The following is a 25,708-nucleotide window of genomic DNA, read 5'->3' as shown; positions in this document are numbered from 1 at the left end:
TCGGCACTTGTTTGGATGCTGCCGTCACATCATGGCGACGCGCGGGGGCGGCGGCGCGGCGGGACCGACCCGGCGGAGCCCGAGCCCGAGTCCGAGTCCGAGCGGCGGGGACCAGGCAGCGGCGGCCCCGAGCGTCAGCCCCGAGGTGAGACGGCGACGCGGTCGGGCCCGGCGGTCGGGCGCTCTGCCTCCCCTTCCCGCCGGCGTGCGGCGCTGCGCTCCCCGCCTGCCCCGTCCCCACGCGGCCGCCCGGCCCGGGCGCACGGGGCAGCAGCGGGCAGCGCCTCCGCCGCTCCCGGGACCCGCAGTCCGCGCTCCCGCCGAGCCCGGACGCCCCGCGGCAGCCGCGAGTCTGTGCCGGCCGGGGACGTGCCGGCGGTGGTCCCCGGGGAGCGGCGCTCGCCCCGCGGGGCCGGGGCGGCCCCTCCACCGCTCGGGGGGCTCGGGGCGGTCCATGCCGGGCACGGCCCGCGGGGGCGGCACCACGTGGAGGCTTCGGGGGCTCGGCCGCCCCCCGGTCCCGCCGCAGCCCCCCGTGCCCAGCCCCGCGGCAGCGGAGGGGGCTCCGCGCGGGGGCGGCGGGAGCGTTTTACCACCCTCCGAAAGGGGGAAAAAAGGGTGGTGTTTTTTTTTTTTGGTCCCGTTCTCTGCCGAAACCAAACTGAAAACAGCGCTGTCCCCAGTGATTTCACAGTAATTTCTGGTTGCGCGCCCATGTAGGAAAAGACTGAAATACACGTACTTGGTCGCGCAACAGCAGAAACTTAAAATATGCTGTAATTCAACAGCTCTATGTAATATCACCCACTCGGTGTTTAATGTGACAGAACCGCCTTGCTAATTTCTTGTGCTGCTTAAGTATCATCCGGTGCCCTTACATAAATTCAAGTGGCTTTTTGCGGTAACTTTTTTCCGTGGGTGCAAAGGATAACAACATCCCAGAAATAGTAACTTTGCGGTGCCGCTGGTTGTTTGTTTTGGCTGTTAGACGTCTGGGAGACCACGGAGCTAGTTTTCCTCAATGAAAAGCACCGTCTTTTGCTATAAGTTTTCTCAAGATCTTTCCTAAGAAGTGACTTGAAAGTAACTTTAATGTCTGTTGTGAAATCAGATGATGATGATGTTTAAAAAAGAAGAGGGGAAAAAAACACCGAACAAACCTGCATTCCCTATTATTTCAAGTATTTACAGTCAAAGGAAATGCAATTTTTAGAAGAGATAAAATGTGATAGGCAATGTTAAGCAAATTTTACTTTGAACTTTTTTCTGTGAATTAAAAATCGTTCAGCACTCTTGGAGATTTCCCTCCCCCTGCCTTGATACACAGGAGCTTCTTTATTTTTAGGTTCCTTGTGACCTGTTTGCATTGGGAATTCAGAACTTGTCTACCCTGCTTGTTCCAGAATCATACTGTGGATGACTAGAGAAGTATTTGGTTTATAGTAAAGAGGAAGTGAAACCTCATTGGCAGAAGTGATTCATGCTATATTAAATGTTTTCTTAATTAGCACCTGTCTCAGATGCTTATATTAAAAAAAGGCTGACAAAATGTGCAACCCTTTGCCCTGTGTGTAAATGCACTGAAAGTTTCCATATAAGCTTTGGGTTCCCACAGTGAATTTTTTGCTAGAATTACAGGAAGTGCTTGTCATGAATATTTTTAGGTCACTCAAGGAATCACTGGCAAAAGAGGTTTAATATAAAGGTAAAAGGGTGACAGAATTTGCTGGCAAAGTTCCCTCTACTACTTACTATGTGGTTAGCACAGAAAAAAATTACTAAAATCAGTCACTCTAAACTAAAATCAACCCAAAATTATCTATTTGGAGGCTGGGGAAGGGAGGGGGGGAGAAATGATAAGGATTGGAAAGGGTAGGGATAAAAAAGAGTAAGGGAGACCCCCCTGTTGAGCCACAAGGCTCAGAGTGGATCCTCCTGCCAAACTTAGCCATGGACTTGACCAACAGATTAGGCCCAAAGGTTTTAGCAGCACTTAATCAATAGCTTAAGTTAAACAATTTAACAAAAATGTACAATTTACTATAGCACAAGAGGAACTCCCAGGCCTCGCTTACAAATCTGAAGTACTTGAGAATCTCCAAGGTTCACACATTCTCAGTACAGCTGCTATAGCACATTCACACTTGCATGCACACAGATCTGAAGAGTATGTGCAAGGTGAAAAATTCCCCTCAAATCCAGGGAAGTACTCACGTCAGATGCCTTTCTGTGTTCTCCAGGAGCAGAGTGGAGCCTTGAGCAGTGGTATCAGCCCAGACTCCTTCCTCAGCATTTGGCAGTGGTGCTCCAAGGAGTTTGCTGGCTCTGAGAGGTGCCCCCTCAGAGGGAGATGTGGCCACAGCCCACTGTGGTCCAGCAGAACTCAAGAGATCTCTCTTAGCACGTCTGTTTATAAGGTTGCAAGAGAGGGGGCTTTAGTCATAATAATTTTTCATCCTGGCTGCAGTTTCGGTCGATAACTTTCCTTGAAGGTTCAGAAACAAAAATATTGTTTCACTTGGGTTGTTATTGAGGTAAGAACAGTAACTTTCCCAGGCTGTTTGTTAAAAACCATGAGCTTGTTAGACAGCACTGGTTCCTGGGAGCAGACAGTGTTTCTGATAAGCTCCAGAGGAGCTCAGCCCAGGTGCTTTTTGTCAAGGCCAAGGCCTAACAAGCATTTCTGAGCTCATACTGGGGCCTGGGGCCGGGTGCATGAGAGATGCACCACTGAAGTGTTTTCATGTCTTAAGCTAAATGAGGGAAGAGGGGTTTTTTTCCCCCTTTGTGGTTGTGTTTGAGGTAAATGAAAAAGCTTTTCTTAAAAGCAGGCTTGTCATCTGTGTCATGAGGCCACTGAAAGAGCAAGAAAAAAGTGTGGTAAAGGTAACAGAAAAAGGGAAGGACTATAAGCAGAGGGGTCATGTGAGAATGTGCATGTCTGAACCCATATCAAAGACCACATCTTGAACTGTGCAGCCAGGAGTATTAATAGTGGAACTGTTAACATTAAATCTGTAGTAACTTTTATAAAGGCAAAATACAAAATTTTGGAAGTAAGTTATTTCTTAATTGTCCTCAACTGTGTTGGGACTTCTAATCTTGTAGTGCTTTGAAACTAGTGATGAGCAATATTGCAGGTGCCTCAGTCCAGTGTTTTTAAAGTAGATAAATGAGTGCATAGAACGTAGTTTTCAATGTAATGACAGAACAGGGGGAGATGTTTGCTTGAAATGACTCAGATCTCACAACTAAGGTCTTTGTTCAGTGAGGAAGCCACCTCAGAGGCCATTAGGTTTTCAGAAAGGTATAATTAGTCTGCATGATCATTCAGATATTGCATGGAGTAATAACTTACTAAGCTAGTCTTGTGGTCACATGCATCTGAATAATTGTGTGTGTACCAGTGGATGAAGGTGTACCTACTATAAAATTCAAATTCTGTGACAGCCTAAAATGGTAGTTTTCCTGGAGAAGTTAGAAGTAAAATTGATACCAAGAATGACTGATCTTTCCACAGTTGATACAGTGATGTTACATAAAGTCTTCTTGAGTATCTTCACTGAGGAAAAGTATATTACGTATATGTTTTCAAAGTAAGCTTCTCTCTGTTAACAGGAAAAGTAAATTTTTGGGATGCAGGATGCCTAAAATTTGTTAGGAACCATAAACGTTTATGATAAATAAGACATACTGTTTTACTACAGGTTGTTTTAATGGAATTGGTCAGGATAAAGGGGTATAAGACTTGTGTCCTGCTGCACATGCAGTAAGTTTGAAAATGTAGTCAGCTGAACAGCGTCATTCAGAGTGTATTTTTTGGAGCCTGACGCTGAGCAAATGATTTTGTATTTACTTGTTTAATGAGTTTCTCTTACAGTTGTGAAAATCTGGTTTATGTACATACATTTCTTCCAAAGCTTCCAGGATATTTCTTGGAAGTATTATCAATTCCAGAGGCTACAGTTTCAAGCATCTTTTCACAGCAAAGGCCAACTGCTGCTATGGCTGTGCAGATGTTTTGGTAGATCAATTCTGGTGCTTGTATTTTTTAGGATAATTGGGTAACATACAGGAGAAAAAGAACATTGGTGTAGCTACTGAAGTTACGGTTTCTTTTAATAAAAGGTACAGAGAAGTGTTTTCAGGTGGTTTAGGGGAAGTATGGAACACAGGTGCACATAGTGGCAATTAGCCAGTCCCTTTTAGGTAGCACTGTGTGTTACAGACTTGTGTAGGTAATAGAACAACAAAGTCTGGTTGACACATTGTGCTGTGCTGGTAGGGCCAGTTCTACCCAGGTGTCTGTTTTATCCTTATGTGCAGTGCATGTTACTGATGCAGTCCTGCTTGAACAAAAGCTGGCTTAGGCTCCTGTGGTCATAGCCAGTATCATAAACAGGATATCTGGTTTGTACTCTGATCTTTTAGGTATGAAGTAAGTAAAGTTTTCCTGATGTGCACCTTTTTTGATCAGGGTATAAGTTGAGAGAGCAGAGCAGAAGACTGATTGCTCCTGTTCATGCCAAAGTTTTCAGTGTTACCAGTAATTTTCCTACAGTCATCCTCAAGCTCTGCCTTAAATAGCTTGAAGATTATATGCTTTTCAGAAATGTCAGTGTCTTGTAATAGCTGGTTTCACAGCTAGGTAGGTAGGAAATATCTTTTTTTAATGGTAGAGTTTTGAATTTTGATAAATTATTTTATGATCTTACAAAGTTGCACTTTACCTGTGCAACATACTCTTTTTGCCTCTCTGGAAATCTTTCTAGGCATATAATAATCTGATCCTGTTCTGTCGGATTATGAGCTACCTGTGGTTGAAGCTGGCTGGAAGCTGAGAGAGCGTGGTAGCAGCTAGAAAAGGTAGCAGTGATTGCAGTGGAAGGACTTTGCTGGGGTAGTTTTGTTTTTATTCAGTCAGTACTGAATCAGCACTATTATACAATGTGCTGTGGGAAATGCTCTGTTCTGGCTGGAATGTTAAACTGAGAAGTTCACTAGTCTGATGAGCACACATTTGGAAAGATAAGAGGTAAGATTTGGGGTTGTTCTGACCATTGCCTCAATAAGGAGGGAGCAATTTCACTGATATTAATATGATTTGGTACTTAATGTTCTCAGTGGGATGTTTATTATTGCTGGACTTCACCTGGAAGCTTCATGCAGACCAAATCTGCAACTACCGGCAGTTAATATTTTAATAATAGCATTAAGTGTAAGAATGCTGTTACTTATTAAACTTCTGGTTATTGTTTTTAATATCTGAAGTGACATCTGTTGTAGAAAATTCTTTGTTGGTCCTAATCAGGATGTCATCAAGCTATTAGTGCCTGTGGTCTGTGTCAGGCAATGGCAGACTTCTGTTTTTTAAAATGAAAAACACACACTTTCTAATCTAGGTTAAATGAATTATAATTTTAATATGTCATGCCAGTGCTGTCACATTTGCTAGAACTTATGGACTACAACTGGATAGAGGTTAAGAAGGTTTTTTGGGGTGTGTTGAGTTGGGGTTTTTTTATTATATTACCAAACCTAGCTGCTGGTGGAACCACTTCTTTAGATACAGTATTCCAGCCTGTGGCCAGCAATTTGTAATTATATTTAAGATAAGAAAACTGGATATTTTTATAAAACCTGTCTACTGCTACACTGAGCTTCAATTTTGCAGGGAACATCCTTGCTTGCCAGTAAGCTTGGATTAGTTCCATGTTCTCTGGAAAGCTGCAAGAAAGTTCTATATTTTCACCATCTTTATGATTTTCAAATATATTGCAAACATGCAGGAAACTTGTAGGCAAATGTTGTTCTTCAGTTCAGTGTGCTGATAGGTTATTTCTAACTTCTCTGCTAGACTTCAGAGAATGAGTGTGAAATTCTAAAAATCCTGGTGTTTTTTTGACAAAGGATAGAGAATATTCAAGAGTTTGGAAATTTTTATTGTCAGTAAAAAATTGAACTGACACCTAATTTGACTTCAACAAAAAGCTCTGCTGAATTAATGAGATTGGTGTTCACTTCGTCAAACTTCCAGATGCTTTAGAATATGCATGTGAATTGCCAACCCTGAATTGATGTCCAGGTTACTATGATGGTTTGCTGGAAGAGAGATGGATGTGTAATGACTTTCTGGTCATATGTGTATGCCCCTGCCCAGATTTGTTGGGTTTTTTTCCCCCAGAAATGACAGGATTTTCTCAGATAATAACCAGTGAAAATTTTTCAGTTTAAATTTGAAACAGTGCTTCTCGTGAACATCTTGACAGTGTTCTGGTACTTCTGTAGCCAGTGTTAACTGTGTACCTGTGGTGAGATAAGGTATTTTATGTTTGGTTCTTTGTGCTCTGACTGGGCTTAGGTTGACTTTTATTTTTTAGTGACTCTCATGCTTTGGCTTCTTTCCAATCATCCTGCTCGCACTCCTGGTTGGCAGGATTGCCTATTGCTGTGCAATGAACTGGGGTGAGGAACTGATCTGGCTGTAAATTGTGTTAAAACAAGTTCCATGAATGTTGTTGCTAGCACAGAGGAGGTGGGTATGAAAAAGGGGAATAAAATGATAGCAAAGCTGCTTGGGCACTGCTGTTGTTCAGTCTGTAACCACAGCCAGTCAGGCCTTCTCAGCTTCTGTTGGAGCTGCTGGCAATTTTGCGCTCTGCTTTTAAAAAGAAACTCTCAAGTCTGTTTATGGATATCAAAGTCTGGAAATGCTGTGCCAAACCAGAAACTTGTGAGTTTAGAGCAGACTTTCCCTATATTTTGCCAGACTTCTTCAGCACAAGTATTCACATCAGAAGTTTATGTTCTATGTGATGGAAAAACTGCCAGTTTCAGCCCTTGTGTTGGTACCACTGTTGCTCTGGTATCATGTCGTGTTCAGAATAGTCTGGTCTTCCCTCTCCTGTCGATTTAATGTGACACATTGGCTACTATATGAATCATGGGATTTACGGTATATCTATGCCAGGCAGTCAGCAGTAGGACAAGGGGGCACAGACTTAAGCTCTGCCAGGGGAAATTTAAGTTGTACATCAGAAAAAAATTCTTTACAGAGGGAGGAATCAGGCATTGTAATGGGCTGCCCAGAGAGGTGGTGGATTCACCATCCCTGGAGATTTTTAAACTGAGACTGGACGTGACACTGGGTGCCATGATCGGTGACAGACTGGAGTTGGATCAAGGGTTGGACTTGATGATCTTGGAGGTCTTTTCCAACCCAGTTGATTCTGTGATTCTTTTTATTGGTTTCAACCATTGGTACATACAGAAAGCCTAAGTTAGCTGTGCTATTTTCACATTTCTTGTCTATTTTTGTGAAGCTTCTTGTTTGTTTAGCTGACCCCAAACATGCAGGGGGGGTAAACCTTTCCCATGCCCATGAAAGACCCACAATTTAAGACAAGCTAATGAAAAAACTGCACATTTTACAGTTGACTTTTTAGAGATATAAAATGTTGAAATTGGTTGTTTGTTACACCAATTCAATTACTGCATGACCTTTGTAGGCATTTATCAAGTATGTTGTCTGATATGACTGGACAATAAAACTGCAGTGCATTGATATTTGTCCATAAAGCACAGTGGAGACCGTACCGGGCAGTTCAGCCTCCCTGCCATCCGATCCCGTCAGATCTCGGATGCTCAGCAGGGTCAGCCCCAGTCAGTACCGGGTGCTGTGACAGTCCCAAGGACTTCACTGTCACTGTCCAAGCTCGCTTGGCCGTGGCAGATGGACCTTGGGACTTAAACGGTGGGGCCAGTTCTGTGCACGCTGTGCCTCACCTAAAAAATCCACTGCGCAGGCTGGAAGGGCACACCCACGTGGGGAGAGCCCTTCCCAAATCTTCCTTTGCGAAGTTTGGCCATACACACATACATAAAGCACGTGCGTCATTTCTACACTTATAAAGAGCTATGCCTTGTCAATCTTCCTTGGTAAGTCAGAAGTTGCTCCTTAATATCTATCCAGCTTATTTGCAGTTAAAAAGCTTACTGCCCTTTGTGAAAGATCCTGTGTGAATTCCATCTTCTCAAGGATGGATCTACCTCGAGATAAGGTCTAGAGCAAGGGACTTGCTTTAAGAATAGAGAACAACAAAGCTGTTAGGCATTAATATTGGAAAAATGATATATTTGTTTAATGATTTTTAAATAACTCTTTCAAGCATGCTGAACAAATTGGGTGTCAAAAGATATCTCACAATATATTAGTGTTGGCTGCATTCCTTTGATGTTGGTTAATTTCTTTTGAAGAGGAAAACAGTCCTGTGCAGAGTATAAAACCCAGTGCAAACTCCTGGCTTTAAGAATTGGCACTTTTTTTTAATATGAAAATGTAAGATAATCTGAAATTAATTTGTACTTAAACAGCAAAACTCTGCATATAAACAAGCCTTGTCTCTACAATTCCTTATGATTTTAAGGAAACTTACTTTCAGTTAGAAAAATAAATCAATGAGAATGATCCCTTTACTTTGGCAGTGAAGTGAGCTCAGCTCTGTCTATCATGCTTTTAACTATCAGTGCATGTTGTATAGGGGGGATTGAAAATGGACAGCAAAAAAATACCCAGCCACCTCCACACAGTCCCAGCCTCTGCAGTGTAACCAAATGAACAAAACAAACACACTCAACCAAACACCCTCAAGGTTCTTACCAGCCTTAAGTGTAATTGAGGCATTGAGAATACTGTTCAGGTGATTGAGAGAGGAGTCTGGTAGCAGCTTGATAAGCTATAGAGCATTATATCAAGAACATCAGGTGTTTTACTCTAAAATATGATCATATCACAGCAGAATTAAAACAACTGGTGATGTTTAACTTCCTGGTTAAATGATTAAATATTTTGCATTTTAGGAAGTCTTTAGAGAAAGTTCTGTTTAATTGAGTGGAAATAATGTATTGTTAAAAATCATAGGTAGGAGGACTCCAAATCTGAAGCCAGTTAATACTCACTTTTCTAGGTGATTTTATAGATGAGAAATTTGCCATTTCAAAAACAGATGTGTTCCTGGTCCTGTTTGTCATTTTTATAGTAACAGCCAATATTCTCCAGTTAAAACCTGACAGTCATACTTGGCACTGTGATTGAAGTAGTTCAGCTCTTGCTCTGTGTCACTGAAGCAATGTATTTATGGAGATTTCCTAGCAGGTGATTTTTTTTTAATTTTTCTCTTTTTTTGTCCATGCAAAAGAAGGCTGGCAGTTTTCATTTTAAACACATTTGCTTGACTGTTTACTTCACTTTCTCCTTTCTGTTCTGAAGGTGGTTGGTGGTGCCATGGAAGAAGTTGGATCACAGGAGATGGGAATGAATAACCAGGACCAGCTGGGGAAGAGCAAGTGCAATGAATTATCTGATGCAGTGCTGCAGAGTGCACAGTCCAACTGTTACAGTCTGGAAAACACAGGCACGTTGGAAGAAGCTGAGTGTATCACGAAGAACAGGAAGCTCCCGGGATCCACGTGCTGCTCCCAAGAGTCTCGTGAGGATACTCCTGGAAGAGAAGAAGCGCGTACGGATCCACCTGATGGCCAACAAGATCCAGATAGTGAAAAACACAAGGAGAAAACTTTGGGTGTGTCTTCTTTTGCATTTTGATTTTTAAATGGCTTTAATATTTTTGTCAAATAGCTACACGTTTGCTCTTTGTCTCAAATTTACTCTGTAGCCAAAAACTTGTCACCTTTAACAGGATATTTTGAGAAACTGCACTTCTGCTTAGGAAAAGACAGTTCGTAATGGATATGTAAGATTCCTTCAGCTGGCAATGCTATTTTTATTGGAACTTTAATAATAATAACAACATAGTAATTACTAATCAACTTTTTAAATTTTTTGGTTTGAATATGGAATTTTGGTGTTCAATGCTGCCAAAGCACAGCTGATAATTACATTCCAAATGCTTCTTAAAAACATTTGTGTGATTATCTTTTAATACCAAAACTTAAATTTGAAAAAATTAAATCTAAAATGTTTTCTTTTTATCTGTCCTATTATAAACGAGAAATATTTTTGTGATTTTAAGAATAATTTTTGCTGTATGAGTTGTTGAATGGCACATAAGGCAAGACAATTTTATTCTTGTTCTGATGACTTCCCATTTGTTATCAGTTGGGATTATGCAGCTATCAAACCAGAGAACAACTTAACTCACTAATTTCTCATGGATTTTGCTTCTAAAGACAAGCTGCCTTTCTGGTATGTTTTTTTCCTCAATATCATTGTCTTTCATCCATTTAATAGGAAAAGAAGTGTTATTACTAATGCAAGCCTTGAATACACTTTCTACTCCAGAAGAAAAGCTGGCAGCTTTGTGCAAGAAGTATGCTGATCTGGTAAGTAATTTGTAAAGATGGCAGGAGTTATTCATGTGTTAATATGAACTGTGGAATGCTACAACTAAAAAAGGACAGTAATTGATTTTGAATATTTTATAGTGTTGGTAAAAAAAAAGGACACTCAAGCTGACTATGAGTATGTAGTTCTATGTGACTGCCTAAAGCCAAAAAAAAAATAGGTTTTGATAACTCAATGTTGAAGCATAATATTAGGATTACAGAAAAGCTAGTAATTATTTTCCTTTTTTTCTCTGTTGATAATGTTTTTCTGCTAATGTTTTATAATTTACACCCTGTAGGATAAAGAGGAAGAACATACGGTCATACAGAAATTTTGGGGAAAAAATATTCAGTTACATTTAACTCAGTGATTTTGGGGGAATAGGGAACATTGGAAAGATCTAGGTTTAATCTGGCTTTGTGCTACCTGATGATGCAAAGGAATGGGTAGAAAAGTCTACGTTTCTTCAGTAACAAATGAAAAAGAAGCAGTTCATAAAATGCATTCCTATCTCAAGTGGGTGAAATGATAATTTATTCTCTAAATTAATTGATCACAAAACTGGGGGGCTTAGAGGGAAGGCTCATTAAGTTTCACTTCCCAGAATGTTCCTGGAGATGACAACACTTGATTTGTTTGTCTTGAGACAGGGACAGACAGGAATGGAAACAGAGTGTGTGTGTGTCTGTGTGTGTGTGTCTGTGTGTGTGTTCCCACCATATTTGTTATCATAAAAGGAATACAAACTAAAGAGATAATTGAAAAGCTTGACAAAAGCATAAGATTTTCTTTCTGTAGATGTCAAATGTCTCATATCCAAATGTTTCTGAAAATGACATAATGGCTGCACAATGTGGCATGACTTCTTTTCCTTTGAGATTAATAATGTCTCCAAAACTTTAAAGCTGATCTAGTGGGTAGTCTTTTTACTCACAGAGGCAATATTAATTACTTAAAAACTGATTTAAATTAGTTCTGTTAAGGAAATCCCAAGTCCTCCTTGGAGGTCTGTTACATTTTTGCTTTGTTTTCCTTGCTCTCTCTCCCGTACTCTTGTTCACATGAGTTCATTTCCTTCAAAACCAGGAGCTTCTCTAAAAAGTCACTTTCATTTAAATGAGAAACAGCAAGAGTTCCATAGTGCAACTCAAGGATGGGGAGCCCATCTAAAAATGGGCTTTGATATTGAGAGCAAAATGCAATAAAATGAGTTGGTTCTTTTGGGCAGTTGCTTGTGCATGTGATGCCTTTTGTATTTGAGCTCTCATGTCAGCTCGCAGTGGTGATGATGATTACCTGCATGAGGAACTAGGCCAGCATGAATCCCTCAATTCTGCAGAAAGAAAACAGTTTGCACTATCCTGACTTGGAGTTTTATAGCTGAAGGAAAGATCTCAAAACAGCTGGGGAGCAGCTACATCAGATGAATTGTTGTAATTTCCTTCAAGAAGCTTTGCAATCGGAAGAGATGGGATCGTGCTTTTTGCCCTCCCAGAAAGGGATCCATAGTCACTGGGCAGAATAGGCATTCACAGTCCATACATAGTAACCATTGTAGAAAACCACTTGCTTTCCCCAAGATGCTCAGAATGGCTGGGAAGCTGGGTGGGAGCTTGTCTGGATATAAGAATAGCTCTGTTTCAGCTACTTGAGCCTTAGAGATACCCCTGTTCCCCTTAGAAAGCTTAGGATGGATCTGATTGTGTTCCTTGTAAGATGCATTCTTCTCTTCGTGATAAGTGGTGGTGAACCACTGGCATAGGTGTCAGCTTTAATGCCAGAAGAGGTTTGAACTGTTCATGACAGTGCACCTACAATGCTTTTTTTCTTTTTTTAAAGATTCATCTTTAAAGCTCACTGTCAGGTTTTTCAGTGGTGTCTCATGAAAAGGACTGTACAATAAAGGTAGGAATGCCTCTCTCCTGGCAAAAGATCTTCCACAATTTTTTTTTCCTAATTTGGAATCTATCAGGAGATCAGTCTGGGATGCAGGAGGGTTTGCATCCTTGGTGATATGGCTCACACTGGCATACTTTTACAGGCCTGAAGTTTCAGAGATATTCAAATAGCCCACACTTCAAGTGCTGTTTTCTGGCCACAAGAACAGGCTTTTTACGTTTGGATGTGAAAACATTCCCTTAACTGGATTAAATAAACATTTAATTTACTGTTGTCATAGAGGTCTTTATTTATTCTTTCTTCTGTACTTCAACATTATTTTGAGCTCTTTCAGAAAGCCAGCATTGTATTATTCTTCTGTCATAGTTATGTTCCTCATTGTCAGTCCTCTTTTCCTGTGGCTGAGGCACTGTCTAATGAGGAGCAGCATAACACTTTCTTTGCACTAGAACAGACTCCAAATAATATGGTTTCTCAGGGAGCCCAAAAATCACATATAATGGAACTTGCTCTCTTGATTCTGTTTCTTGGATAGCAATAGAATAGATTTTGGAATATATATACAGTGTTTAGGTGTATAATCTACCATCTAAACAACCTCAAGGAAATAGAACAAAAATTTTGCTTACGTTGTTTGAGACTGCAGATCTCTTAAGGCAAAGAGTGGGCTGTGTAGCTTTAATATTATTTGTCTTGAATTGTCAGGGCTGCTAGTTTTGTCTGTTCCTTTCTAAAATACCACAGTGTTTCACAACCTTGTATCGATTACTGCTTGCCTTGGTAGGAGTTCATGCTGACAAGAAGGAACTCTGCACAGTTCTGTGGTTTTTCTTTTTGATAGTAAAAACAAGACCCGTTGGATAAACAGCTGTATGTACCGTCTAGATAAGAGTGAGAAAAGTTGTGACTTGTTGAAGAGCCAATCTCAGTGGGTTTTCAATTGTATCTGCAATGTCCTTCTTTCACAGGGCTACTCCTACCCCTGTGGTTGAATGCAGGCTGATAGCTCACGGTCAACAACAGGTGCCTGTTCCTCAAAGGCAAATGTTTGTTAACTTGGAATTTGTGTATTTTCATCTTCTGTCCTTATACATTTAGAATTATCTGTAGTGTGATGGTAGTTTCTCTTTAAGATCAGCTTGGGGTCTTGATGAAATTTAACTTCTTTATTTTCATCCAAAATGTTTAAAAGTTTCTTCAGTGTGCTCATCTAGATGCATAAAGATAACTTCAGCTATGTTTATTTAACAAATTTGTTCTCTAATGCTAGTTGGAGGAGAGCCGGAATGTTCAAAAGCAGATGAAGATACTGCAGAAGAAGCAAGCACAGGTTGTGAAGGAGAAAGTCCACTTGCAGAGTGAGCATAGCAAGGCCATTTTGGCACGTAGCAAACTGGAATCTCTTTGTCGGGAGCTTCAGCGTCATAACAAAACTTTGAAGGTTAGTTTGTTTACATAAATTAAAGTGCTGCTGGTGGTGGAAGTACTTACTGATCACTGCTAAAAATCAGGACTGCTGCTTTTTACTTGCCACTTTGCCCATTGCCTGTACCTGTGGGAGGTGAGTGGCATGTGGTATAAGTGCATCTCATTTTAAGGTAAAGAATACAGGGGTAGTTGACTCACTGGGTTTTTTTCCCCCTCAAACCAGTTTATACTTGCAATATTTGATCCAGTCATATTTCTTTCTGGGAGCAGTGCTGATGACTGCTGAAAAAAATAGCACAAGTGACATAATAGCAGCATGAAATGGCAGGGTGTCAAAAAAGGCTTAATTCTGTCAATTTAATGGATGGGAGTGAAATGGAAGAGAGCCAAGAGATTCTTATCTGTGATCGCTGCAGGAAATTTCATTATGGTATCAATGCTCTTTTTTGTATCTAAGTAATTCTGACACTTGCAAAGGTATTTATGTAGCATCTTAATACCAGCCTCTCAGTAATGTTGGTAGTGGTAAGGACAAGATTATCTAAAAGTTTTGGAATTTCTGGATTCTGCACACTTTACATGGGTAGTTAGAATAGTGTATTATGATTGTGGCTTGTATTAGTTCTAGTACTTTAGAAGCTGAAACTGTACAGGAGTGAATTATTACCCTTGTTTCTGACTCAAAAATACTTATGGTTTGACCTAAACACTTAATATTCTCTCATGAAAGGAAGAAAACATGCAGCAAGCCCGTGAAGAAGAAGAAAGACGGAAAGAAGCAACTGCACACTTCCAGATTACACTGAATGAAATTCAGGCTCAACTGGAACAGCATGATATACACAATGCCAAGCTCCGACAGGAGAACATTGAACTGGGGGAAAAACTGAAGAAGCTCATTGAACAGTATGCATTGCGAGAGGAGGTGCTTACAGTATAATTCTAATGGGATTTTATTAGTTCCTTGATTGTAAGCATCAGATAATTATCAAAAGGGAAGCAAAACCCATCATGATTTACAGCCATTGTATATATAATTTTTTACATTATTCTTTTTACTTCACTACTGGGAAAAATTTAATAACTGTTTGGCCCACTATCTGCCTTTCCTGTCTAGTTTTGAATATCTTAAGTTCAAGATGCATTGGAAAAAGTCTTTCACAGTAAAAGGGATCAAATAGAAATAAGTTGCCCAGAGATTGTGGAATCTCTGTCTGTAGAGGTATTCAGAACTCACCTGGGCCAGGTGTGAGTAACCTGATCAGGCTTTGAAGTTGACCCTGGTTTGAGTGGACTAAGTGGCTTCCAAAGGTTACTTCCAACATATATATTAATAGTTGAAGTAATTAAAAACTGATTTCTCGTCATAATGGGAGGGGATATAAAAGTCTTATTTCTTTTGATTCATTAAGGTTGGGGTCTTCTTGGGAAGCTTTTTTGTGGACATAGTTGCTCTTGTTGGCATAGCATCCAAATAAGCTATTGTGCTTTAAGAATGTATTTGGCCTGGTGTCATGGAAGTGCATCTGCCATAGGGCTAACTGAGCTGGCTTTAACTGGCACCAGGATGTGAGCTAGCTGCTTAAGCTACAGTGGTGGAAAACAGCCAATTCTCCTTGTCCAGAGAGAGCTGAGCTCCATGGAGTTCTACAGATAAGAGATTAGTTGGCTGGTTCTTAGTTGGCACAGGAGGTTTGGAGTATAATTTTTCAGCTGTTTCTGGGGAGTTGTTTTTTGCTTGTGTTCGTTTTGGGTTTTTTGTTTTGTTTTAAATCTCAGTTAGGAAGCTCTCTATAGGCTAGTTCCCCACCTTTTGTGATCATGGAATGTTTGTATCTACCATGAGAGTCTGTGGGGAAGAGAAAAGATAGGAAGACTGCAAAAATTCAGTGATTTGTGGAATTTCATCAGTTAAATAAACTCTTTTTCCAAACTTTGCTTATTTTCAGCTTTTTTTAATAATGAGAACTAGAGCTTTTAGATGCAACAAAGTTCAGTGAGGGTTAGAGGTAGATAAACTAACTTGAGAAATAAGGATGTGGACTGCTTGCTACAGGGTTTTTGAAATGCCTTGTCTGAAGTGATTGGCAGTATTAGCTCAATTTGATAAAAGCAGTCACCTGGCTCCTGGGAAAGGCAAGAAAAGGTAGTTACAATGTGTGGAGATAGAGGGGGGGAGGAAAGGCACGTAAAACACTCTTGCCACTTTTTCCTTTGCATGAAACTGGGAACAATGTGTATCTCTCCAAACACTACACCTGCCTTCACTGACCAGCACACTGCCTATATTTGACTGCTGTGATTTTCTTTTTTCCTTTAGCATATTGATCAAGTGTTCAAACATAAGGAACTGCAGCAGCAACTTGTGGATGCCAAACTTCAGCAAACTAGCCAACTTATTAAAGAAGCAGAAGAAAAACATCAGCGAGAACGGGAGTTTGTAAGTGAATTCTTTGTGTTTTAGGAGAAATAAAACCCACCAAACCAGACTTTTCACTATTTAAAGCAAATACAGCCAATGGAAATGACTGTCTTTTGAAAGTTAGGATAGATTTTAACAATCAGACTGAAATGTAAGTTTTGTGTATGATGCCTAGAATATTAATGTCCATACTAAGAATGCAAACTGTAACATTACTTGCCTTTCTCAGCAAATGTGCTGAACATCATTTAGATTTTAATTAGACTGGGAAATGAGCTGAAACCCCAAAGGTGCTTTCTTACAGTCAACAGTTGTAACCTCTGGATTTCTGCTATAAGAAATAACAAATGCAGAGTAAAGCATGTGCTCTTCTGCACTGTTTCCCCCCCGCCCAAAACTATGGTGATGTTTTATTTGTGTTTTGATAATCAGCATTTTACTTGCAGCCTTCTAAGGAGTTTTCTTACAATGCATCTTTAACTTCTAGGCAAAAGCCTTGCTTTTTCTGTATAATTAAAATTATCATTCACTGTTGGATTGTTGGGGTTTTTTGAACATCATTTCTGAGTCATAAGCTGATGAAAATCTCTTCCAAGATGAACCTACAAAATGGTGTCAAGTTGAAACAAAATCTATTTGAACTAGTCTGTAAAGGTAGTGTTAGTGACTGGAAAAACAAAAGTGGAAAATAAATTAGGTTATGAAACAGTTATAAATTACATACAGTTTGTTAATGAACTGTTAATAAATTTAGCAGCTCAAACTTGCTACAGAAATAGAAACATTGACTCGTGCTGCCAATTAGAAAAATGTCTCAATAAAAATCTGTGCGTGCCAAAACATGCTTTAAATTTTGTATGTGAAAGTACAGTATAGTAATAAAAAAACCCATGTGAGAAGACACAGTTGAATAGCCCCTGGGTGATGTTAAGGTTTGTTCATTTTTCATCGTAGATCAAGTTAAGCTGTTCTTAGGAATACTTTTTTCATTATGTGGCTTTTTGCATTGTTTTTATAGCTGCTAAAAGAAGCTACAGAGTCCAGACACAAATGTGAACAGATGAAGCAACAGGAAGCTCAGCTGAAGCAGCAGGTATCTTTTTTTAATGGAGAGATATTCAGTAACAGTTTTGAATAGAAGATATCAGGAGATTCGTGACTGTAGTGAACATAACACAACATTGGAAAGAAACTTAACATTCATCAAGTGCTTGTGAAAAATACTTGGTATTTTTTTTAATTAAATCATAAATTGTATTTCTGGAAGGTAACTCTTCAGCAGTGAGGCATGAAGTATAAATTGTAATGACTTGATGTTTTGTACTTGCTGTTTAATATATCTGGAGAGTACTATTACTGAAAGGTGCTAAACATGGAATTTCTGGAGTTAGTGTCCTTTAAAATTAATAGTATTAATATTATAAAGAATATAGGAAAATTTAAGAAGAAAAGTTTAAGAAAGCTTGACCTGTCTGGAAGCTCTTGTTCACTCTTTTTATCTTTGTTTTTTTTATGTAGCTGTTCATACCATAGAGGCCCTTGAGATTATCAAAAGTTGGGTGGGGATTTCTACCCAGGCAGGTTTTAGGGTATGTTTTTACTGTTTCAGTCTCATCCTGGAAGGATGGAGGATTGGGAGCAAGCAGTATCACGTTTATCCCTGTGTTACTCAGATTTAGTAACCTGAGTATCTCTGTCCACACAAAACCCCTGCTGTCTTCAAATTACTTTCTTTCTGTAATTGTAAATGGTACAGCAGAAACCTCTCTGAGAGAGGAGAGATGGTGTCCAGCTTTTGATGTTTGGTTCTGGATCACCTGCAGTCATTAACCACACATGAGCTCATCAAGTAGGGCACATGGAAATGGTGGTTTCAGACAGCATCGGGGCACCTGAGAAGCAGTAGATATTCCATTCACTGTATGTCTGTTACTGCTTCAGTTGAGGTTTTGTACAAAGTCTCTGTCCTGGTTTCAGCTGGTCTAGAGTTAATTTCTTCTCAGCAGCTGGTACAGTGCTCTGTTTGGGATTCACTACAGGAATAACACTGATAGCACACTGATGTTATGGCTGTTGGTAAGTTGTGTTTATTCTAAGCCAAGGACTCTTGTGTGTGTTCTGCTTTGCTAGTGAGGAGGTACACAGAAAAATAAAAAAACTGGGAGGGAGCATAGCCAGGACAGGTGACTCCAACAGGCCAAAGGGATATCCCACACCACAGAACATCATGCTCAGTAAATAAACTGAAAGGGCGTTGATAGGGGTTTAGGGATGGGATCTGGTATCAGCAGCAGGGTGAGCAACTGTATTGTGCATCACTTGTTTTTTTGCTTTTTATCATCGTTATTACCATCTATTATTAATATATTTTACTTTGTTTCAGTTATTAAACTGTTCTTACCTCAGCTTACAATTTTCACTTTTGGTTCTCCTCCCCATCCCACCCAGCTGGGGAGTGGTGGCGAGTGAGCAGCTGTGTGGTGCTTGGTTGCCAGCTGGCTTAAACCATGACAGTCTCTTTGAAAGCTGTTCCATGTCCTTTTTTTCACACTTACTGTGCCTAATTCTTTTCTAAGATTTCCAAGAGATATGTTTAAAGCATGTGTATGTGTGTAGTAAAATGTAATCATACACATCTCCATTGGACTTGAACTCATGAATATCCAGATACTTCCAAATAGGAGTTTTTGCCACGCTTAGTGCTTTATGATTTTTTCTCATGGTTGGTTACTGTTTATTTAAATCTTACTGCCTGTTTTGTTGTGCTTTTTGATAGTTACAGTGAGTATAGTTTGTGGTTTCCTGTGGCTGACAAATATTTTTTGTAGAATTAGATGAGCTACAATGTTCAGTGACAATAATGGCAAAGAATCCTGATGTACTGCTGACAAGCTGGGCTAATTCCTTTTATGAAATTTCCTTTGCTAATAGAGTAAAATACAGTATTTCTGTGCTCTGAGTTCTATTTCCTGCAACCCCTCATGTAAGAATTGAGAGAACTGATTACTCTTCAGTGGAAGTACGAAGTTGCTACTAAATGGTCATGTCTTCTTAAAACATAAAATCACACACCAATTAAGTTGTTTTAATAAGAATCAAACATTTTTTAAAACTATATAATTAAACATACTTTGCAGTTTTTTTCTTGGTGATTGACCTTGTGGTGCGGGGCAGAATGTTTTTCTGTTTTCAAATGTTAATGCTCTTCACTGTTACATTAATTTCTTGTCAATATTCACTTCCCATGATTTTTGCTCAGTGGGCAGATTACACTGGTTATGAATGCATATTTTGCTTTCAGGAATCAATCATGTTTATTTTGTGCCAGTCTTGGTTATTAGCTTTGGCTGGCTAAGGTGGAAAGGTAGGTATTTAATTTCACTAACCATGTGCTCAATTTCCTGTAGATGTGGATGTTCACAGATAGGTTTTTTTATAGTGGGGAAGTGAAAATGAGGTAATGATGAACTGTGATGTCTTTCGACACTTTATTAAACATATTTTTTTATGTCAGTGTCTTGCTGTTCAGTAAACACAGAACTCTATTTCACATATCATTTGAATAGCATGGTTTTTTAAAAGTTCTGCATCTTCCTCAAATGGAAATGGTAGGATAGCTAAAAAAAATAAGTTCATGTTTTACTACTTCCAGTTTAATTTTGCCTTGTACCTTAATATTTTTGTATACCACTGCTCAGATTAATGTTCCTGCCTCTTTTCCAACAGCTTTCTCTTTATATGGATAAGTTTGAAGAATTCCAGACCACCATGGCAAAAAGTAATGAGCTCTTTACAACTTTCAGGCAAGAAATGGAGAAGGTATTTATAGGATTACCTATAAAAAGTAATACATAAATATGGAAGTAATACAGAAATATTATAGAAAATTCATGTAGAGATGCATGCTGTTAGTGGGTTGCATTTTAGATTTTGTGTTTACCTTCTGAAAATATATGGAGTATTTTGACATTTAATTTGAATCATAAGACAGGGCATAAGAATTTGTCATATTATGGAAGAGAAAGGTAATTTTTTCTGTTTTTTTACATACTTGGATAATACATAAATTCTAATTTCTCATTCTCTGTGCTCAATGTTTTAAAACTTCTTTTCCTGGAGCTTTTTGTTATTTGTACTTGAAAGTTGCTAGTCTGTTTCATGTAAGACTCAATCTTGTTTTCTTTGAATGCAGAATCTGTATTTGTGGGGTTGATTTTGTGCAGAAACACTTTTCCAAAATAACTTGTTCAAACTGGACTTGGAAAATAAGGCTAAGAAGTCTAATTACTCATGTAAAACCACCTACGTTGCAACACAAGCCACAAAATTAAATGTTTAATTTATCTTTTGTAGATGACAAAGAAGATTAAGAAACTGGAAAAGGAAACCATTGTGTGGCGTACCAAATGGGAAAACAACAACAAGGCTCTTCTGCAAATGGCTGAAGAGGTAATTATCTTTTCAGCAGCAGTATGGCTTGGCTTGAGTCTGAGTCCTAGAGAACTCCATAATTTTTCAGTTTTAGAGAACTGGAAATAATACACAGCCTCTTTTTAGATTGTCTGTGTTGTGTTTTCTATTGTGTAAGGTATTGTTCTCCTCAGGCTTGGGAAATGGAAGGCTGTTACGTAAATCTAAACCAATGGCACAAAAAAATTGAGCCTCATCTTTGCTTACTGTTTAATTGGTGGGATAATGTTTATGAAATCATATGAGCTGAGTGGATTGACTGAATTTTAATATGCTCAGCAAAGTTCAACCAGTGCTGCAATAGAAATGTATTTTAAATATACAAGACTGACATGAGGAACTAACCCATGTGTAAGGGATCAGTTGTTTTCTTGTATTGCTGCTGCTTTTGAGGTCATGAAGTGCCATTACTTACTTGCAGTCTGGCAAGAGCAGTGCAGTCCAGTTGTGCCCGCATTGTCTAAGGCCTAGTTCAGGTTTGTGAGGTGTCACCTTGCCAAACTGTGCTGGGTCATGTAGCTTCTGCTAAAACACCACTTACCTTCTGTTCTTACAGGGAGTTAGTTAGAGCCAGGAGTATGGTACCTTCTGACCTGGATTCTGCTGCTGGATTGTGTATTTCATACTTTTATGCCCTTCTCCTCCCTGTAATTGCCATTATCTGGGTTGTAATTGGCTGCTTTATGGCATTTCATATCAGGGTCCTGATTGATGCCCAGCCCTCAGTTACAGTTAGCATTAAGTACCCATGTAGTCCTCATTGCTGGTTTTTAAGTGTCCATTCCACTGCAGCTCAGACAAACCATCTGAAGTGTAGTTAGGTGAAGTATTCTGAGGAAATTAGCTCCAGTTCAGATGGAATTTGACCAACTGGATTAATTAAGGCTTAATATTCAGGATTAAATAGTGGTGATTCTTTCCATTAATTTAGGAAAAAAACCTCCAGTTTTTATTTCTTTTGTCCTTCAGAAAACTGTAAGAGATAAAGAATACAAAGGCTTTCAAATAAAACTGGAGCGTTTGGAGAAGCTGTGCAGGGCCCTTCAGACGGAAAGGAACGAGCTGAATGAGAAAGTGGAAGTGCTCAAGGAGCAGGTTTCCCTTAGAGAAGCAGATGTGGATCTAGCTGTGCAGGTGTTGCAGTCCTGCACGCTCAATTCCCACGAGGAGCTGGGGAGTCCCATTGACACGGAACAAGGAATCCAACCCGATGCAGAATCATGTGCGGCAAATAGCTCCGAAAAGACTGTCTCGACAAGTCCTGTTCCTGGCACTGAATCTGTAGACTAAAATGAAGTGTAAACACTGTATTGAGAGATATATTTTGTGTATAACTTTCTCTGTTGGTGGTAACTATTTGGTTTTGTGGTGAAAATTTTCTTACTTTTTCTACCATATCTGTATTTTCTTAGAACTACTGGACTTATGTGGTACAGGAAGCTGCATAGCAGCTTTAAATAGCTTAAACTATAAATTTTCCACAACTGTGTTGCACATCTGCCTCATTTTTTAAAAGAAAGTATTTTTCCATAAAAGGATGCATGTGTGTTTCCTCCCCACAACACAAATCACTGTCATGGAAGACTGTGTACAGATAGAACATCGTTTGGGGAAAATGGTGACAGCAGGTCACATCTTTGTTTTGAAGAACAGCACTCTGGTTTTGTTCATGCTCTGTCTACTAAAGATTACCGATTTTTCAGTAACTTTTATCTACATAAGGATGTCTCATGGCCAGTAAAAAATGTCAGCTTCCCCCCCTAGTACGTTTCCATATATATGAAAGAAAAAGTAAAGGTCCAGAATATAGTAAAAGATACATGTAAAGGGTTTTATGTCCTTTGTGGTATGAAAAAAACAGCTTTGAAATACAATAATTTGCAGCTGGTGAAACAGGGTGTACAGCTTTTTGCAGATGTCTCAGGGTTGTGTCATAAAGGTTAGTTTGGACTGTTTGCCCTGCCTGTGAACATGTTGAGTATAAATGTGTGAGAAAATGAACAGCAATGTTACCAAGTGGGGTTTTGCAGTTGTGGAGCCTGTTGCACAGGTGTTGGTTATATTCTTCCCTCTCAGCTGCACATAGTTATCCTGACTTGGGAAATCGAGTACTGTCTGAGCAAATACCTGGATTATCTGAAGGGATGGAAAACAGACATTGCTGGAGGTGTAGAAGACATAAGTCTGGCTAATAGGCTTTCTCTGTTAGCTGGACTGTGATGTATTTGAGTAAGCATATACTGAGAATAGTTGAACATTAAGATTGACATACTTTTCCTGAAATACGGTGTGGAACTTCCTGCATATTCAACCCCAAAGCTGTCCCAGTTGTCAGAGTGCCTTCCCAGTCAGGTTTTCTGGTAAAGATGGTACTTCACATTCTTACACTAACATACCACAAGCAAAGCTTTCTTGTTAACCTTAAACCATATCATATTTTCTTGGAAAATTTGAGACCCCATTATGACTTTTCTTGAAAGAAACTCGGACCAACACTTACTTTTGGCAAGGCAATGTGATATAAGTCCAAGCTGTCCTTAACTTTAGTTCCCATGCATTTACTCTCTAGTTTTGGTTGCTGTCATTTTAAGAAATACGAACATGTGTAGCCTTTTCTGGTACTTAAAGTTCTTTGCACTTACTTGGGAGGGAATTTCTGAATCAAGCACATCTCAACAAGCTTCCCACTCCCATTGCCCTTGACAGTTCAGTGGCTAAATTACTTGAATGTTCAGGCTGCACTGAGCTCCCAATCCTTTTCATGTAGTAATGGATGTTGAAATAACATAGCTGTCTTTGAGAGAGAGTAAGGTTATGTAAGGCCTAATAAATGTGTTTTAGCTTATACCACTAAGAGGAACTGTGCAAAACTGACATTTCTGAAATGGAGCAAATGGGAAGCTGGCCATCTTTCTCCTGGATTTGTGTGGGTTTGGTGTTTGTGATCCAAGCACAATGCAGGAATGAAAAAAAGATAGCAATGTGCAGTCAGTCAAGTTAGACTCAGAGCTTTGAAATGTTGATTATGCTTAACCACGGCATAAAAAAATAACTGGAAAGAAGTATTTCAGACTTGCTGTTCAAATTACTTGCTTTATAGAATCAAGCTTGGAAAAGTAGTTGTTCCGAGAACTGGTTTTCAGCTAACACTAAGCATGAAGTAATTTTCTTGAGGAAAGGTGAAAAACTTTGCATCTGATGCATCATACCCTTGGCAAGGTAGGACATGCAGTTTTCTGTTTTTACAGTTTATTATTTGGACATTTGTATCCTGAACAATTCTTTCTACAGTGCACGTTCTATATGGAGGCAAGAGTGAATTTTTGGACCCTGCTGCAAGAATATTTTAAAGGCTTTTTTGAGAAATGACAGATGTATAGAACAGCAATACAAATATATATCTATTACTGACTAAACATGTAAATGAAGCAGAGTGCCCCAAGGGAAAGGGTTTTAAAATGGGGATATCTTTTCTTTCCTACCCTCAACATACCCATATCATAGCAACTTACCTGGTCAAGGCAAGCTGTACTTTGCTTCCTGAAACCAGTCGACAGAGTTTCATGCATTGCTTAAAAACTGTTGTTAAAAAAAATACCAAAACAAATTGATGCAAGGGTTAAGCTCAGCACTGTCACTGATCTGCCACACTGCAGGCTATTGCACTGCCAGACTGCAGCCAAATGGGCTCCAGTAGGGTTTTTAAGTAAATTTGTATTACTGCCTTTCTCCCACTACTACAAACTGTTTAACTTGGGATGTAACTGATGTAGCCTGAGATGAGTGTGTTTAATTGTTAAAACTTGGAGGCCTGATTGACAGTTTCACCACAATTAAGCTGTGAAAAGCTAAATTGTATGCGATTCAAGACCCAAATACATGTATACATACACGAGTAAGTTAGGGCTGTATCTCTAATGTTTCATCCTTCCTTTCATTACACCTGGTTACGTTACAGTTCAATTCTCAGGTGTTGCAGAAAATCTACCTCTTTGGACTGTAGATGGAAATAACTGTGAAAAAGTGATGCAGAAATCTAGTTTGTGCTAAACACACTGCTTTATTTTTACAACCCATGTCTGCTTTCATGAGGAAAAATGATAAATGAACAGGCAGTCTTTGTTTTGCTTTTCAAAAACATTTTGTAGAGATTTTTCACTAATGTGAATCTGAAATTTTATCTACTCGATTCTGTATAGATTAAGTAAATAAGTATGCTTAATATATTGGACTCTGAGTTTTTCTTTAACATCATATTCATGTCTTCTAACTGAATCTACTGAAGCTGTATTTATTTGAAAAATCAAGAGTGAAAATTAAAAGATGTGAAATTTGAGTTCAAGCGTATTGTTCCAGTGAGCTGCCCTGTGAAGGGGCTGTTCCAGGGTTGTGTTGGTGACTTGCACATTCCTGGCAGTAGTTCCTGGCATGGCACAGGCTGAGGGGTGAGTCCTGCACTCTGTGATCACCTCACCTTAGGGTCAGTCAGAGCAGGGAGGGCAGGAGCTCTGGCTGAACCTGTGCCTGGCTGCTTTGAATTCTACTTGTGTCCTGTGTCTCCCAGAATTTATGCATCATAGTTCCATGGGGTGCAGTGTGAAAAATATGGGGGTTTATGTTACAAATGAGGTTTTCCAGTAAGTTCATCAAGTGCTCCCCATTCTGTGGGATCAATTGTTACTAATGTACACTTTCTCCCAGTTTCCTAATACTGGAAAGCGTTCTGTCTGTCATTCCTGGCATATTCCCTAGCACTTGGCAGCTTCCCTAAACGTGTTTTGTTTTGGAACTGGTTTCGAGTTCAGTTTTCCTTTGTGTCTGTTTTTTCTAGGTAGCATTTAGAATTGCCCTACAAAAACATACTCTGGTGTCTCTGTGACACTGAAGATAGCATTAATTTTTTAATTGAAAAGAATTTGCTAACTTGTTTAAAGATACCTGTTGCATAAAAGGTGAGCAAGGTCTTTTGTAGAGCTGTGCCAGGTATTTTGGAAATCTAAGTACACTGCCTGGTTGTAGATGCTCTCCTTGTACTTCAAAGTATTTCCTCATATCTGAAACTTGTCTTGTCAAAGGGCACGGCCTCTGCTCCTATTTCTCTCCTTCCACTGCATGCTGATACAGGAGTCAAATCTGTTACTACT

General features: G+C 39.5%; 1 protein-coding gene across 3 annotated transcripts; it reads left to right on the top strand.

Annotated features, from left to right (window-relative positions):
- On the top strand, positions 1 to 24,788 carry TXLNG (taxilin gamma). 3 transcript variants are annotated; one of them, XM_071557113.1, is made up of 10 exons: positions 1 to 145; positions 9,269 to 9,581; positions 10,250 to 10,341; positions 13,515 to 13,685; positions 14,403 to 14,597; positions 15,993 to 16,112; positions 17,113 to 17,187; positions 19,821 to 19,913; positions 20,448 to 20,543; positions 23,665 to 24,788. In XM_071557113.1, the coding sequence occupies exons 1-10, from the start codon at positions 32 to 34 to the stop codon at positions 23,761 to 23,763; spliced, it is 1,368 nt and encodes a 455-aa protein (XP_071413214.1). In that variant the 5' UTR covers positions 1 to 31; the 3' UTR covers positions 23,764 to 24,788. The 3 variants fall into 3 exon arrangements, with proteins under 3 accessions (XP_071413214.1, XP_071413046.1, XP_071413136.1); XM_071556945.1 differs by having other exon boundaries at positions 21,534 to 23,753; XM_071557035.1 differs by lacking the exon at positions 1 to 145 and adding an exon at positions 5,014 to 5,035 and having other exon boundaries at positions 21,534 to 23,753.
- The last annotated feature ends 920 nt before the right edge of the window (positions 24,789 to 25,708 follow it).

This window comes from Pithys albifrons, chromosome 1 (assembly GCF_047495875.1).
Source record: "Pithys albifrons albifrons isolate INPA30051 chromosome 1, PitAlb_v1, whole genome shotgun sequence".
Lineage (NCBI taxonomy): Eukaryota > Metazoa > Chordata > Aves > Passeriformes > Thamnophilidae > Pithys > Pithys albifrons.
This window is presented reverse-complemented; position numbering and strand designations above follow the sequence as displayed.

Coding starts and splice junctions, on each gene's coding strand:
- TXLNG (XM_071556945.1), top strand. CDS start 32: ATGGCGACGCGCGGGGGCGGCGGCGCGGCGGGACCGACCCGGCGGAGC. Junction 17,188..19,820: donor AAGCTCAGCTGAAGCAGCAG/GTATCTTTTTTT, acceptor CTTTTCCAACAG/CTTTCTCTTTATATGGATAA. Junction 19,914..20,447: donor TCAGGCAAGAAATGGAGAAG/GTATTTATAGGA, acceptor TATCTTTTGTAG/ATGACAAAGAAGATTAAGAA.